This window comes from Dipodomys ordii, unplaced genomic scaffold, assembly GCF_000151885.1.
Source record: "Dipodomys ordii isolate 6190 unplaced genomic scaffold, Dord_2.0 Scaffold40, whole genome shotgun sequence".
Lineage (NCBI taxonomy): Eukaryota > Metazoa > Chordata > Mammalia > Rodentia > Heteromyidae > Dipodomys > Dipodomys ordii.
The window spans coordinates 9,198,809-9,216,336 of NW_012267256.1; the positions used below are offsets into that span (position 1 = coordinate 9,198,809).

The following is a 17,528-nucleotide window of genomic DNA, read 5'->3' on the forward strand; positions in this document are numbered from 1 at the left end:
ACCCCAAGACCACCAAAAGAAAAGAAAAGAAAAGAAAAGAAAATCGATCTCAAATAAAACTTTGCCATAATCCTAATACAAAGAATTAGCCCTAATTCACACAGGAAAAAAAAAAGAAAAAGAAAAGTTCAACAAGGGTGGCCTAAAGTGACACATCTAGTAACTGATATGGTCCCCTTCTGAGTCTGTCTAATTCAAAAGTTCATGTTCTGAATATGTTCTGTACCCTGGAAGCTGGAGCTTAGAACATGTCTGGGTGTCAGGAGGAGCAATGGGGACTACTCGTCTATGAGACTGGCCAAGTACATGCCAGTGTTGACAGTCAGAAGCTCGGAGCCTTGTGCAGTGGTACTTGTGGAGTAGCAAAGCCAAGCTGGAGAGTCAGACTTTAATGAGTGGGGGAAGGATTATCATGTACCATAGAACTAACTTCATAGGCATTAGAGGTGGATGTATCATAGTCTCAGTGTCAACGTGTTCGTTTTGTGTGGCAGAGAAGAAAGATTCTGGCACCATCCTGCAGTACTGGCAAAGCAAAACATTTAAAAAATGGTAATATGCCCAAAGCTAATAAACAGATTACATAAGATAGCAAATGGAAATGAGTTTTTAATGTGGCCACCCACTCATCGAAATCAAGATGCCTTTCATATACCATTATTAAGGAATAAACATATTAGATAGGAGTCCAGATGTATTAAACACTCTAATGCTGATGTTTTTCTACCATTCTGAGCATAAAGAAAGAAAATCTGTGGCTACAAGAGCTCAGAAGAGTGTCCCCAAAATTACTTGCTAATATTTTTTTTCTGATGTTAAAAGCCAAGATTCTGAAAACAATAGATCTTTTCAAAAAGGAATATCTGCTGTCCTCGATTAAACCTGCCCTGCCAGTAATACAGAGAAAACCCAGGAACCTGAAGGCAGCCATACCAGCAGAAATCAGACTTTTCTTCCTAAGCATTTCATCTGAGTGCCCATGGTTGAATCTCTCACAGCTTCTGTTATTGAATGTTATTTATGCATATCTTCTTGATTGATTGAAAAGGCAAAGTACAGACAGCTTGCCTGGAAGAATGCAGGTCCCTTGCTCTTAGGAAGCTTGTATGCTGGACCCTCTAGATATTTGGCTTATGTTCCTTATAATTGGGCAGAAGGGAAGGAGGAAAACAAATGTATTTGTTCCTAATGAGGAGACCCAAATTGTTGTTCCCTTGTCCTCAAGGATATCTGTCTCAGGCTTCCCCAGCCAAGTTCTGAAAAGTAAGCTTGGCCCCGTAACAGGTAAAATGACTTCATGGTGACTGGGCAGGTTCCTAGAGAGGGAAACTGGAAGCATCTGGTCTACCAATCTTGGAAACGATCAATAATGTTATCACCAAGAGAACTAGACTAGCTTCAGTAGGCCAGTGATAAAACTCTCCAGCACTTCATGTCACTTTTCTGACCTGTCTCCTGCAGTAGTAGTTTTTCAAAGTGCTTGGATTATACCTGTATGTGGTGTTCTCCTAAATATGGCAGGAAAGATGTCGTTCTATTCTGTGAGGACTTAAAAAAATAAGAGGAAGAAGGAAAGTATCAAAGAATAAAAGCAGAAGAATTTACAACCAAGGAAGAATCCCATATGGTGTTGGCGTAGAAGTACCATCTGTGGTCCTAGTTATTACTCCTTAGAGATATATATATATTTTTAATGTATGGAGTAAAGCTCATGATTCTAGCAATGTTCTTCCCAATACAGCAATTGTTACCTTGGGTCAAACTGAATTTTCACCCATCTGGTTGATTCACAAGATGGTAGGTGACAAATACTCTTGATTCTATAGCCAAGACCATGAGACATATAAAAAGAATCTCTGGAAATGTTACCACGAGAGCTGTGGCATCTGTTGTATCGGCATCCAGTGAGCTATATGATTCAGTTATATAATCAATGAAAGAGAGAACAGCAATTGTCAGGACAAACACTGAGAACAGGAGACCACAGATGACAGGTTGCCGTCGAATTTCACCCCTCTAGAAAGCCCCAGTGCAATTTTACCAAAGAATTTAAGCATGAAAGAGTTTTACTTCTCTTGTGGCCCTCATTATAAAATCAGCTGGGCAACTTTGTCATATCCTATGACCACAGAGTTCCCTTCTGATAATAAAGGACAGACTCAGGAAGCCTTAATTGAGTTACTGACCCATATTTTAACTTTTCATTACTGCGTTATGATCTGTCTGTGTTTATAAAGGTTTACTGGGAGTTTCACATTCACACAGTGGCTCCAAGGCCCATGCACCATTCACAGGGTTACAGGAAAGTAGAATTAGAAGAGAATGATGAGGGCAATCTGTTTTCTAAGGCCGCTTCTCTAAGAAAGAAGAGCTTTAACATTCAGAAGGAAAAAGTCACAGGTGGCCCCTAGACCTAAACATATACATAAATACACACAGGCACGTGAATGCATAGGCGCATGAATGCACAGATAGAAAGAACATGTTTACAGTTGTGGGACAATGAGACGTGTGGAGAGGGAGAGAGCATTACAGCATAAATAACAGAACTGTATTACATCTGTGGATGAAGACAGCAAGATGAAACTCACTGAAGGCTGCTGAAAAGCAGTGGGTGAGAAGGATAGGGAAAGCAAGAATGAATGAGGAAGGGGGGTAAAAATGATGAAAATACTGAGCATGCATGGAGGAAACGCCACAGCAAAACCCCTTTGAAAATTAGCATCTCTATATCTACATATTATTTAAGTGGACAAGGATGTAAAACAGGTCCTGTCCAGGATGGAGTGCTAATGGGAGCCGAGAGAGCAAATGAAGAGGGTGAATGGGGTGCTAAATAAGACCAGAATACATTATGGGTGAAAAATAGAATGACGTAGTTGCTGAGATTTGTTTAAGCATGGGAGGAAGAAGTCGCACTGTGGCTCAAAGTGGTGGAGGGATATTATTGAGGGGAAAAAGCATCCAAGCCCTGAGTTCAAGCTCCATGACGGACACATAAAAGGATTGGAGGCATGAGGAAAGTGATTGGCTGATTCTGATCAAGCCACGTTGCATGGATATATGGACATGTCAGCATGAAGCTCCCTTGTACAACTAATGTATTCAGACGAGAGCAAGCGCTGCATCTGCTCACAGTTCCTCAGCTGGGAAGTGTAAAGACCGCTTTCTCAACAGCGGTTGTACTCTAGCTTTGCCATTTCAGAGCCCTTGGTTCTCCCCAGAACTTTTGTTAATGGGGCAGGAGTGCTATCACAACAAATCTAGCTCAAGGACAACACAAGAATCCTTTCACTTCAGCTCTCTTCCATGTGCAAAAAGACTCATTTCTAACTATGGAGTCTTTGTGATAAAAGCTTAGACTTCAAGGAATTTAGCCCAAGTACTACCTGCTACCTACAGACCAGGGTTCATGCATGAAAATGTCCGTCCCGTCTTTATTGGCATCAGACATTTACAAGCAATATAAGTGTCCAGTGATGGAGATAATGATTGTATAACATATTTATTAGATTAAAAAATCTAAGATTTTTAAATTTTTATTTTTAAGGAGCTTGAAATAATACAAAATACAAAAAAATAGTGCTAATGGGGGAAAAAAGTAAGAATGCAAAATAGCATTTCACAATATGATTCCCCTCTTTCTCTGCATAAAAGGAAGAAAAGGAGGATGGAGGGGAGGGGGGAGAGGGCCTTGCAGGAAATATATCAAAATATAGTCTGTAATTGACTTTGGTTATGAGTGGAGATGTTGCAAATTATCTTCCATTTACTTTTTTCTAATTTTTTTGGTAAGGAAGTGAGACAGCGTTTGTTGCTTTATAGCCCAGGATGGCCTTGATCTGATGATCCTCCTAGCTCCACTTCCTATGTTCTGGGATTACAATGCTGCAGTGCCATCCCTCATTTTCTATAATTCTTAATGGAAACATGTGTTGTCTTTATAATAAAAAAAATAGATCAGGCTTTGTGACACACATCTATAGTCCCAGCACAGAGGAGGCTGAGGTAAGAGGATCTCAAGTTCCAGGCCAGCCTGGACTATGGAGCAAGGTTAAGGTCAGTCTAGACTGCATAGCAAGACTCTGTCTCAAAGAAACAAAACAACCACAACAAAATTGGGCCACTGGCCTAAATTGCATTTCTTGAGGGGAGAAACTAAATCGAGTTGTTCTGGAACTATAACAAAATTAAATGAAAAGAAAAAGAAAAGGAATTTAGGTTTGGAGTCAAAGACAAAACCCCTACCATTCTCTGACGCACTTCATTAGTTACATTATTCATCCATAGGGCTCCTTTACTGAGAGGTGGTGAAAATATGCTTCATTCCAGAGCACAAGGTATCTCTAAACACGACGTGAATCGCTCATCTAATGTGCACATTCCTGAGTGAAAACTTGATGAGATTCATTTCACGCGATTTCTCTAGGTCTATCATCACTCTACTCACCCATTCAACACAGAACGGTGAGACTCGTCCAAAAGTACAGTGAGGCCGCCCTACCTCCCCGTCACATATCTAAAAGTCCAACCAACCACAGATTGAAAATATGTTTGTTTTTCTAAAATGTATCCAGGTGCCTCACTAGCAGGCAAAGCTGCTATATGATACCATTTAAAAAATAATGATGCAAAAAAGTGTAGAGATTCAGTATAGATGCACTTTTTTCTTTCTCCTTTTTTTTTTTGCCGGTCCTGGGGCTTGAACTCAGGACCCGAGCACTGTCCTTGAGCTGTCCTGTCCTTGAGCTCATTCATTTTATTAGGTGTTATGATCATTTAGAGAGGAATTGATATAAACGAAAGGATGGAGGTGTGGTATTTGCACCTACTACAGCATTATATGGGAAGGATTTGACCTTCTTCTTTGACCCCCCCCCAGGAAGTCCTGCAAGCAACCCTCCAGAGAGCCAATTCTTCATCAATTCTGAAGGATGAAAGTAGTTTATATGGAAGTTGTGGCAAATAATTGAATTTACTGATATTAATTTTAATACAATTTTTGAATACTTATTTCTTACCAGTTGTGCTTAAATTGCAAGTGTGTTTAAACTCCCATTTCCTTTTCTTCTTTCATATAAGTCTGTGTGTTCATTGCTAGCAGTTAATACCTCTGGTAAGAGTACAACTTTAGGAGGGGAAAACGGGGAGAGAGTGAGGGAAGGGGTCACATCGCCCAAAGGGAAATGTACTCTTTACCTGACTTATGTAACTGAAACCCCTCGGTACATCACCTTTATAATAACAATAAAAAAATTTAAGTACAACTTCAAGAATTTTACCATCCCAAAATAGTTCATTTTTTTTTCAAAAGCCGTTTCAGGTGCAGAGTATTTTATTGATCGAGTTCTATTGTTCTCTCCCCCACCACCAAATCACCTTTGGTTATGCCAGAGAGAAAACTGAAATGAGTGTCTATCATCTGCTTTTATTACCAATGTTCATTACCTTGGATTACCAATGGGCATTCCTGTTGGCCGCCAACCACCCTGCCCAGCTTTCTCTGGGGGCACAGGAACAGTTCTAGGGGTTAAACTCAGAAACTCCCACGTGCTAGGCTTGTGCTCTACCATTTGAGCCATGCCTCTTCCCTTTTACAAATTCGAGCCGCCATTCTCAATTACTGTGTCTCTCCCACAGTTGGAATAACAGCTGTGTGCTACGACTCCCAGCCATTTGTGGAGATGAAGCATTTTGTTGTTGTTTTTCATGGACTGGCTTCAGATCTTCATTTCCACACCTTGCCTCCCAGGTAGCTAGGATTACAGGCTTCTGCCACTGTACCCAGCTTCCCGATCTTGATGACCTTCACATTTTCTATTAGTCACTCAATTATTTCTCTAGCTGTTTCAAATATCATCAGGAAAATATTATTGAAAATGGGTGTTTTTATTGTTTTGTTGGGGGGGAGGGGTTGTATATGTGACCAGTACTGGAGCTTAAATTCTCTCAGCTTTATCACTCAAGGTTGGAGTTTTACCACTTGAGCCCCACATCCAGCCTTTTTTTCTGCTTACTTGGAGATAAAAGCTTCTCAGATTTGTCTTCTTTGGGCTAGCTTCATACTATGATCCTCAGATCTCGGCCTATGGTTCAGGTATGTCCCCCCACACACTCCCTGTGTTGGTTTTTAAAAATGCTTTCATTGTTAATGACTGGATTACTTACTGAGTTTAATTCTCTCCCCGTCTCCTTGCTCTTGTCCTTATGTAACCCATCTCTAGCTTTTATTAACAAATAACAGGAAGCCAGGATATGTTTCAGAAACGTTTCTTTTATGGAAGCTTTACATAGAGTCTTTTTAGTGTCCTTAAATCTGCTGATTAACTTTAATACAGGTAAATTCCTGGTTGACTACAAGAACTTTCCTTGCCATTTTCCTATGGTTCAGTTACAGTATTTCTCTTGAGTTCTCAGGCATGTTACAAACCAGTTGTCAAATGCTGAAGTTATATCTAAAAAATCTAACACAGCATGAAATGATTGTAGGATGTTCCTTTCTATTTCTGACAGATTGAGCCAAATTGTCCTGCCATTTATAGATATTGTTTTCAGTCTAATGTCATGGTTATCTTCATTTTCAAAGGCTCTACTCAATTTCTGTGTCTGTATTCTCAGATTCATTGCTTACTGTGACATAAATATAAATCATGAATTAAGCTAATTGATTCTTTGAAAGTAAGTTTAATTCCCCCAATATATTTCTCCATATCATTTTCTGGTTCAACTCTGAGACCTGCTGGGACTTAGGAATGGAAAATGCATCATTAATTCAACCGTATAGGCTCTGCTTTTTTATTTTATTTCTGTACTGTATATGTGTGTGTGTGTGTCAGAAAATGAACAAAACTATAAACACAGTCACTCCCCCAAGTCATTTCCATGTGTGCTTCAGTTTTTACACTACATTCTCACTTCAGATCTTTTTCTATTCTATGGTTTAGTCTACATAGAACCAAAGATTCAATTTCTTGTTGACACATACCTCTGAAAGCCAGATGTGGTCGTTTATGCCTGGAATACCAGCTCTAAGGAGGCTGAGGCAGGAGGATTGTGATTTCAAGGCCACCCTTGGCTACAAAGCCAACTTAGGGACACAGTATGGCTTTGGGGGCAGATCCTGCCTCAGAGAGAGGGAAAGGGGAAAACAGGGAAGGAGGGAGGGAGGAAAACTATCTCCAAAATATCAAATGTATAATACATCTCAGTACATCCTGCTGCAAATCTTTCCTTTATGACTGTTTAATCCCTAAACAGTAATGCAATATCTACTATACTCCTGAGTTCAATCTGGTTCTTTACATTGATAATAAACTCTTGGTCTATCTATCCATTTAGCTATGTTATTTTTGCGTGGAACATCCTAGTTTTAAACTTTTCTGTTTTCTTCAAGCCAGTCTCTTAAATACAACTATGTGGCAATAGTGCAAATAGGAAGAGTTGAAAACTGTGTTGTAGAAAGTCTTAGACCATAAAAGAAGGGAAAAGCAGAGGTTTCATCTGAGTCATGCAGAAAGGTTCAGTAAAATCCTCGTAGTGAGTTCACCAAGCAGAGGAGAAAGGCAAGAAGAAGGCACTGAGCAGGCAAAGGCAGAGTTGGCCATAAACCAGGTCAAGGACTGTGGAAAGAAAAGGATTCCCCACCTAACAAGGACATCAGGTGTGGGGGACAGGTCGTGGCAGTGTTGGTGAGAATAACATCAGGAAGCATAGCAGTAAGGGTGCAGTAGGTAAGAGACACGACTAAAGAATGATCTAGGACAAAATAAAAAGAATGATCTAGGAGTGTAAGATCAGTAGTCCTTCAGTTCTCTACCAAGAATGTCTACTTTTATGCCATTGGAAGTAGAAGCCACTAAAAATTAGTCAACAAGATTGTACAAACAGCTACATGGGGAGAAGAATATGGAGTAGGAAAGACAGGACCAGAATCAAAAAGACCAGTAATAAACTATTGCTAAAGCTGAGATGCACCAGGCTGAACAAACTATTACAGTAAGAAGAGAGGAGGAAGTCAAGGGGACACAGAAGTCATGCTGAAGGACACTCTAACAGTCTGACAATATATACATCACTTACATCACTTGCTCTCTCTAGAATGGAGGCTCTGTAAAGCCAACAATCTCTTGTTCACTTGGTTCACTGCTCCATTCTCAATGTTCTAACAGTGCCCAGCACAGAAAAAGATTGATAATAAATGAGCTCCATGAGTCAATTTCATGCAGCGGTTGAGTGTGACAAGCATGATGTCTAGTTTTCTGACTTCTCAAGGGATGCAAAATGAGATTGTAAGCAGAGAAGCTTGTGGGCAGGTAGGTTGCAAAGATAGAAAACAAGGGAATGACACCATTTTGAAAAAATTATACTTCCTTTCACCATGCGTATCATAATTTCAAGTCAGTAATTTCTAGAGCTGAGAAGATAAAATTTCTAACTGAATTTGGGGTGAACATATTTTTTTCTAGAAAAACATTATTTGCTTTTTGGGATTTACAAGACTCATTCCATCTCTGGGTGTCCTATATTTGCTAAGGTAACCAACCATATGAAAAAAGTCTATGAGGTTTTTTTAGCATGGGTTTAAAATACTACATTTATGATAAATAATAATCGGACTTTTCACTTAACATAGCACCTAGGCCAAGAGATTCTCTCTGTATGGGTTTTATTCTACAGTTATACTCACTCACCTAGGTACACACAGGATGCTCACTGTGTTACAATTGAGAAATGATCCAGAATGATCCAGAAAGTGGTGCATACTTACTCCATGCAATAAATGACACATTAGGCAGCCAACAAATAATAGTGCCCCTCTCTGTGTGGTTTGAGATCAGTGGTCTCCAAGTTAAAGCATCAGGTGAGAAGAAAAATACAGAATACAGTGTGAAGATTGACATCACTTGTGTGAGAGGGAGAAGAGCACATTATGTTATGTAGAATATCTCTAGAACTGTTGCTATGCTTGGCCTTGAGTGACAGAAGTGATGTGCTTACTGTTCACTACACATCTTTTTATGCTGCTGGAATTCTGGGATTCTTTTCAGCCATGTATGTATGTTACCTGATCAAATCTACTTCTTCAAGGCAAGACAATGATGAGAATGTCAAAAAAGGCAATAAAGCATAAAATACAGCGGAAGAAATATGACTTGAATGTAAGTCTATTAAAGGCAGCTGGATTCTTTTCTGTAATTAAGAAAGAGATGTTCGCTAATGTACTGTTGATCAAGACAAATACCAGGACGTAAAATATATGTTTGGGTGCCATGCAAAATGAGGGGATGGGCAGAAATAGAGGAGAGCAAATGCAGTCATTATATTCGATGTATATTATGTAAAAAAATGAACTATGCAACTTAAAGGTAGGGACAGGAGGGAGTAAATGTGGGAAAACAAGGAAAGGGATGACATTAACCACGAAGCATTATATCCATACCTGACTTAAGGAACTGTAATGGCTTTGCACAGCTACTTAATAATCATCACTTTTAAAGAGAAAGAGATGTTCTGGTTTCAGACCCAAAAAGAAAAATCTAATCTTGCTATTTATATACCTAAAGCAAAAATGACAGGAAGAAGTCAACTTAATACTCCAGGAAACAAGTATCTAAAGGTAGAAGAAATGATGAAATTTTTTGAAATTAGCACTAATTAATTGTTCAAATTAATAGATTTTATTGTGATTTTCCATGCATGCGTATATTATATTTATCATGCCCCTCCCTTGTATTCCCTAACAACCTTTTTTTCAGGCCAACTTTTCGCTTTAATCTACACCTATGAGAGCAAGGACGTGATACTTGTCTTTATCTGGCTTATTTCACTCACATGATGACATCTAGTTCGATCCACTTTCCTTGCAAACAACAGGATTTTATTCTTCTTACAGCTGACCAGACTCCCTTGAATACTAAAACATAAACCATATTTTCCTTGTCCCTTCACCTCTTAATGGGCATGTAGGCTGCTTCTTAGTGTGGCAACTATGACTTTGACTCCTTTAGGTATGTATAACCCTCAGTGGGGTAGCTGTAACCTATGATCATTCTAGCTGAAATTTTTCAGGAATCTCCATTCTGTTTTCCATAGTGGCTATATTAATCTATTTCCCACTGATGGTGCAATAGGGTTTTTTCTCCACATCATCAGTAACATTTGTGAAGAAAAAAATAGCTATAAATTAAAAACAATAATACTGGGGCTGGGAAGGTGGCTCAGTGGTAGAGCGCTTGCCTTGCATGTTCAAGGCCCTGGGTTTGATTCCTCAGCACCACATAAGCAAAAAGAAAAAAGCCGGAAGTGGCACTGTGGCTCAAGTGGTAGAGCGCTAGCCTTGAGCTGAAGAGCTGAGGGACAGAGCCCAGGCCCAGAGTTCAGGCCCCACAACTGGACCCAAAAAAAAAAAAACAATAATACTGATTGATCAAAGCAAAATTTGATGTTCTGAAATCATCATGATTTTGAGCTAGTAAAAAAAAATCAGGAGACATTTTTTAAATTCTACACTTCTAGATAGAGGAGATTTTAAAAATCATATGTGTAATTCTATATATGTGTACCAATAAATGTGAGAATCTGGACGAAATGTTTGATTCTAAAAATTTCATCGGATACTGAGTTTCTTAATTCTTGTAAACAATGAGCTCTGAAGTTAGTTAGTGGTTTTCTTCAGCTTGCTTCAAGCTAAGTCCATAACCAGCTCTGGTAGAGAGAGTTAAAGATCGACCCAAACACTACTTCTGCATTGGGGCTCTTTCTCCAATGGCCCTCGAATTTTCCTTTTCATTCTGGCATATATTCCTAAATCCACAGCAGAGAATGGCTGCTCCTCGTCTCCCAAGAGCAGTCTTCAGGGCTTTCAGTAATCACGCAGGGCAATATCCAGATGGTACCTAGGCCATCTGCAGTGATACAGAAGCAGGCTTCAGTGCAGATCTTATTGACTTGGGGTATACCTCCACCTGACAATTTTCCAAGAGGTCACAGCTGTGATCCATAACCCAAACAGTGTATGGATGGAATTTGTTCAGCTCTTAAAATATTTATTTAGCTCATGGTTTCCACTGTCAATTGTCTCCATTGCTCTGAGAAACAGAACATCATGGTAGAGGAAACAAACTTACCTCATGGCAGCTAGGAAGCAAGTGGAAGCCTGGGAGCAAAACATAATAGTGCCCCCAGTTGGAGACCAAAGCCTTCAACACCTGAGCTTGAGGGCGACATTTTATACTCAACCAAACATTTCTGTGTGTAGCTCTGCCTCACACTAATCCAAACTGACTTCCAAGCATAAACAGGTACATTAGAGTCAAGTACTCCGTTACCTTCTTCCCTCTCTTCATTTCTCCTCCACAGTGAAGCAAGACAAAAAAGATGATTGAATTTTAACCACAGCTGGTTCTAAGACATTGCGTGAACTTAAATTGCTCTGTCTCAAACTAATAACTACTAGGCAGCTGATAGTCTACCTATATATGACGCTATGTGTCTAGCACTGTATGTCTGTTCTACATGTCTATGTCACTATATCATAGAAACAATACTTAGAATTATATATCCTATATAATTGGAGATGGGCAAGCACTATTTTTATTAAGGTTAACAGACAGATAATTGAGAATAACAGTACATTAATGCAAGTATTCAAAAAACACCTTTTGACCCTCTTACAATAGCTTCCTCTTCTTGGAAACAAAAATCTTCATCTTTTCTCTGTCATTAGTTGTCACTATACCAGAAGTTGCAAGATATGCCCAAGGTTACATGATTATAGTATAGTATAGTATAGTATAGACTAAAGATGACTGTACCCTAATCTGACATATTTAGCTGAAACCCCTTTGTACAACTTAAAGATAATTAAAAATTAAGTATAAAATAAAACAAGCTTTCAATACAATGTGAAAGGGAGGAACATATGAACTCCTTTCCATGTGAAGGTTCACTTCTTCCTTAAAGCATAAGCTTAGGAACAAATTCTCTGCTGCAAGGCAATATGGATTCCATAATACTTCCCATGTGCTCATTAAACATCGCTCCCCAGAAACATAAGCTTGGTGGCCCTTGGTGACCAATAGTCAGTGAACAAAAATAACATTTCTTATGACTTTCTTTTTATGTTAGGAAATGTTGAGGTTATAAGGGGATTTCTTTAGTGTCATAAAAGTGGAGATTATTCCCAATAGTTCACAGCAGCATCTGTTGTTACTGACAACACCTTCTCTACAACGAGTCCCCAGCTCCCTCTCCCTGTTTGTCTTGTCAACTGTCAGGTCTCCCATAAGCATTCATGCTTCATGAGTCTCTCTTCTGTCTCCACCAGTGATATTCTTCCCCCAAGAATTCTTTTCTCCCCTCCATTACCAAAAGAAAAATGGTTATTGTGTTGTTTGCTTTCTACTTCTTACCACCTGGATGTACTGCTTAGTTTATCCCAGAAGCTATTGGAGGTCATTGAGATGACTGGGAAGGGTCAAAGACATCCCCATTTTGACAACCTGGGGTACCTATGGCTGAGGAATAAGTGTGTCAACAGACCATTGACAACAGAATTTACTAGCTATTTTTTTTCATCTTTGGATTTGAACTCGGGGCTGGGTGCTGTCCCTGAGCTTTTTATGCTCAAGGCTAGCACTCTACCACTTTGAGCCACAGTGTCCTTCTAGTTTTCTGATGGTTCATTAGAGATAAGAGTTTCACAGACCTTCCTGCCCAGGCTTACTTTGAGTCACTAGCTATTTTCTCAACCTATGATTTACAGTAGGGCTTACACATTTTTTGTAAACCCCACAAGTCTTGACTTTAAAACTGCAAGAGGATATTTTCTTTAGCCTCTAGTGTTTCACCACTGTAATGATAATTCATGTAATATATGTAAGGTAGAGGTTGTCTCTATTCTGAAGTTACTGACACAGTCCCATCTCATTGAACCCTTGCTGTGCATGCATGCCCTGTGGTTATGAATCTACTGTATAGATGTTAAAATAATCTCTGTTCAGATGTGGTATCGTTGATTTAATAACACCTGAAGGGAAACACATCATTAATGGTCACCTTGTCTCAAATTGCAGATTACAGTATTTCGGATGGGATCAGAAGGACATCAGGACATTGACTTAGCTATCCTGACAGCTTTACTCAAAGGTAAAACAGTTTCTTTGTCCATAGAGCACAAAATTAACGTGAATGAATTAAAACAGAAACCTTATGTTGCCTACTAGTGAATAAAATCCCAAATGATACCCTGATATACCTGATTATTGATAATATGGGACTTCCCTTGTAAGGCACTGTAACTGCTATTAAATGATTTTAGAATAGACTAATGATAGCATAATTAAGTGCATGATGTTTAAATTCATTTCACATCCATTGAATCATAAAAATTTATACAGAAAAGTGTTGACATAGCATGTAACATATCAAGTTACCTGAGGTTATTTAATAATACTTACCTGCCTCAAAAACCATTTGGTATAGCATTTATGTATATTAGAGGGGTGTATGTGTGTGTGCACGCATTAAAAATTGAAAATCAAGCCAGGTGCTGGCAGCTCATGCCTACAATCCTAGCTACTCAGGAGGTTAATATCCAGAAGATTGTGTTTCAAAGCCAGCCCAGGCAGAAAAATCTACAAGACCTTATTTCTAATTAACAAGCTAAAAGTTGAGCTAGGGGCATGACACAAGTGGTAGGAGCCGTAGGGTGAACTCAGAATGGCAGTGTGAAACCTTGAGTTCAAGCTGGTACCAATACACACACACACACACACACATACACACACACACACACATACACACACATATATACACACATATATACACACACATACACACACTCATATATACACACACATACACACACATACACACACACACACACATACACACACACATACACACACATATATACACACACATACACACACTCATATATACACACACATACACACACATATACACACACATACACACACACATATACACACGCATACACACACACATACACACACACATACACACACACACATACACACACATATATACACACACACATACACACACACATATATACACACACATACACACACATATACACACACATACACACACATACACATATACACACATACACATACATACATACACATATACACACGCATACACACACACACACACATACCTACACATACACACATATACACGCACATACAGTGTGTATATGTAAATGTGTATTATATATGGATTAAAAATAGCCTTTGTTCAGTTCTAAAATTTAAACTGAAAGTATAAATCAGAACAAAGCCACAAATATTGACGGTGTGGTTCTCATGCATTCTCTTGTTGCCCTATAGTTATCTTGCTGCAGCATTTATCACATGGCTGTTATTACTCGGTTATACTCTCCATAGAATGTAATCCTTCTGAGAACAAAGAATATGTCTCATTCGTTACATACCCTTGGTGCCTTGCAAAATTCCCAAGTCATGGCATAGTCAACTTTTGTTGACTAAATGGAGGAATGAATGACTGGGTTTCTTGGCGATTCAGTAATATTCAACATACCAAAGTCAATACTCAGAAAAACTATTTCACTTCAGTCCCCAATCTACTTATCTCTTTGTCTATGGTTTATAGTTTTTGAGAACATATCAAGGTGGTAGCTAGTATGCTATGTTCTTTAGAACTACTGTAAATGTTCATTACTGCAACAATTATATGATACAGGAGCAGTTTTTAATTCACATTTTACAGATGAAGTAAGTAAAGCTACAAGAGGTATACCAACTTCACTTGCTAAAAGTTGTGCTGTGAATAATCCTGTCCTTAAGACCAAGTATATGTAATTCCTCGATATAGCACATGTGATGTTTGACAATAATGGTTGTCAGTTGTATCTTCTTACCTCCGAAAAGTATGTACACAATCACTAAAATCCTGTTCGCATTTCCAGAGATTCACTATCCCATAAAACAAATCATGTATTCCAGGCAGAACACTCTTGCTTTAAAATATTTATTTCAGTATACTTCACCTTTAAACACTGGGCAGGAGAATTAAGGGACCATGCATGGAATGAATTACAATTTAAAAAAAAAAAACTCCAGACATCATTCTTCCTTTGTTAGAAACAACATAGAAACTTAAGGCAAGTAACTCTCTAATATTGTCTATTCTCCTATAAAATAAGAAAAATTAATATCTATAACATTTATTGAAGACTTGCTTTATGTCAAACACTTTTAAGTTCACTCAGTGAATAGATTCACTTATTCTTTACAATAGCTCAACTATCAGTGTAATGTAAACCCTAATGTCATTCCTTATAGAAAAGGAAACTGAGGAACCGAGCAAGTTGGAAATTTGCTCAGATTAGCTGACTGATAAGTCAGATCCCATTTGTATGTTGGCATATGTAATACACCATCACATACTATGTCCAATAAGTGAACCATGAACAAGGTGTACCACAAATGACAAAAGAGCAGTGAGGATCTTCTCAGAAAAGTTCTTTCTCTTCCACCAATGTGTGAGACTTTTAAGTTGTGACTCACCTTTGATCAGTCCTAGAATTCATCAATAGCTGTTTTCCAACTTGTGTAAGTATGACACTTCATAAAAATACGTCTTCAGTCATTACGACATAGGTATGCAAAGGCGCATATAGAAAAGTGAAATTAAAACTGAAATAATATTTACATGGACAATAGGCTATCAAATGAAGGTTTTCTATTCTAATCTACTTCACTGTCTAGAATGCTGACTGTGTCCCACCAAATTGATTTCATGACCCACTAATGGGTCATAACATAGTGAAGAAACACTGCCATCGATGAGGAGAGGAACTTACAATTGCTCCATGAAATTAAGATTTCTAATCACTCTCATATAAACATAATTTATGAGCAGTCGGTGGTAATGGGAATTTATGCCATTAAAAGATAATAGAGTGTCAAGTCCATTGTGCAAAGGCTTTTAAAATGCTCTCACTATTAAGCCAGTTGACTTATGGAGGGTATCAGGGAATAATACTTTTACTACCTCATTTGAGAGACCAAGGACCCATAAATTTCGATCAGTTCCAAATTCTTAAGTTTGTTAGACTCTTTCCAGGTAACGTGATCTAACACTTAATTTGTACAGTCAAATTTAATCTTCAGTTGCCTGATACACAGAGAATATTTGTAAAGCTGAATTTTTATTCTGAAAATGTACTGAGAAAACTAGAAGTTAGATGGGAAATCAAACCAGCTGTGAAACTAACCCAGCTGTGAAACTAACCACTGGTCCATAAATCCAGAGGTACAAAAAAAATATGGCTGGAAAGTCGGATGGCTATGGGAAATATATACTTATGGTTTTCCTTTCTCTGAACTGCTGGATTCAATATTCTATATATAACACATTAGAGGCTACTGTTTATACGATACAGACTAGTCTGTGTTCAAACATGGAGAGAGAGAAAGAATTGCACAGCAATGCAAGAGGCCGAGAGTTTCTTCCAGTGGTGACATGGGGTGCTTTTGAGATTGTGACATCACATTTGTCCTTTGCACTAAAGGAACTACTCCTGACAGTGGTATCTAAGGAGAGATGTACCCCCTACACCCATACACACACACACACACACACACACAGACCCAAAATAGAGTATGTCCAATTATTCTTCAGACAACCAACCAATAGTTTTAGTATGAATATGCCAACAAACTGAATACTCATAGAATTTTTTAAATCATTCATGTCATGTGTGTATGGGTGTGGGTGTACACACGTATGTACCAGCCCTGGGGCTTGAACTCAGGGCCTGGGTACTATCCCTACGCTTTTTCTGCTCAAGGCTAGTGCTTTACCACTTGAGCCACAGCTTCACTTCCAGCTTTTTTTGGTAGTTTTGTGAAGATAAGAGTCTCACAGACTCCTTCCCAGGCTGGCTTCAAGCTGTGATCCTCAGATCTCAGCCTCCTGAGTAGCTAGGGTTACAGAAGTGAGCCACCAGCACCCAGCTAAAATCATTCATTGTTTACCTGAAATTCCTTCTTAACCAGGAATCCTGCATTTTGATGTACTGAATCAGGCTATCCTATTTAGATGAACTCTGAAGCCATAACCACTTCTGAACTTCAGGCACCTTTAAGAGGTTATACAGAAACAACAACTCAAAAATCAAAAGTCTATAAAGGCAGAAATGGAGGGACAAAAGATAGACAAATGCAACAGTGGTACTCACTAGACACGATGTTGAAAACGGACCATACAACTTGTGGGGGGAGGGAGGAGGAGGAAGAAAATGGCAAGAAAGGGAGAGAAGGAGTGACATTGTCCAAAAAGAAATGTACAGGTTACCTGACTTATGTAACTATAACCCCACTGTACATCAACTGTATAATAACAATAAAAAGATGTTTTTAATCTAGAAAGGTCCCCTCTACCTTCTACCTTCCGCCTCTTCTCAGCTGGGCCTGCCTCAATCTGCTCCCAGGGCAGAGTTCCACTAGGGAGCACCCCAAAACTGCCTCAGTAAA

The 17,528-nt window shown here is 38.8% G+C and overlaps 1 protein-coding gene across 2 annotated transcripts in view; it reads left to right on the plus strand.

The window, feature by feature from the left end:
* Trpm3 (transient receptor potential cation channel, subfamily M, member 3) overlaps positions 1 to 17,528 on the plus strand; it is a 498,800-nt gene that overhangs the window by 359,684 nt on the left and 121,588 nt on the right. For both annotated transcript variants that reach the window (XM_013018449.1, XM_013018448.1), the window contains exon 9: positions 13,074 to 13,146. In XM_013018449.1, coding sequence (XP_012873903.1) covers positions 13,074 to 13,146 — 73 coding nt within the window. The remainder of the gene's footprint in view (positions 1 to 13,073; positions 13,147 to 17,528) is intronic.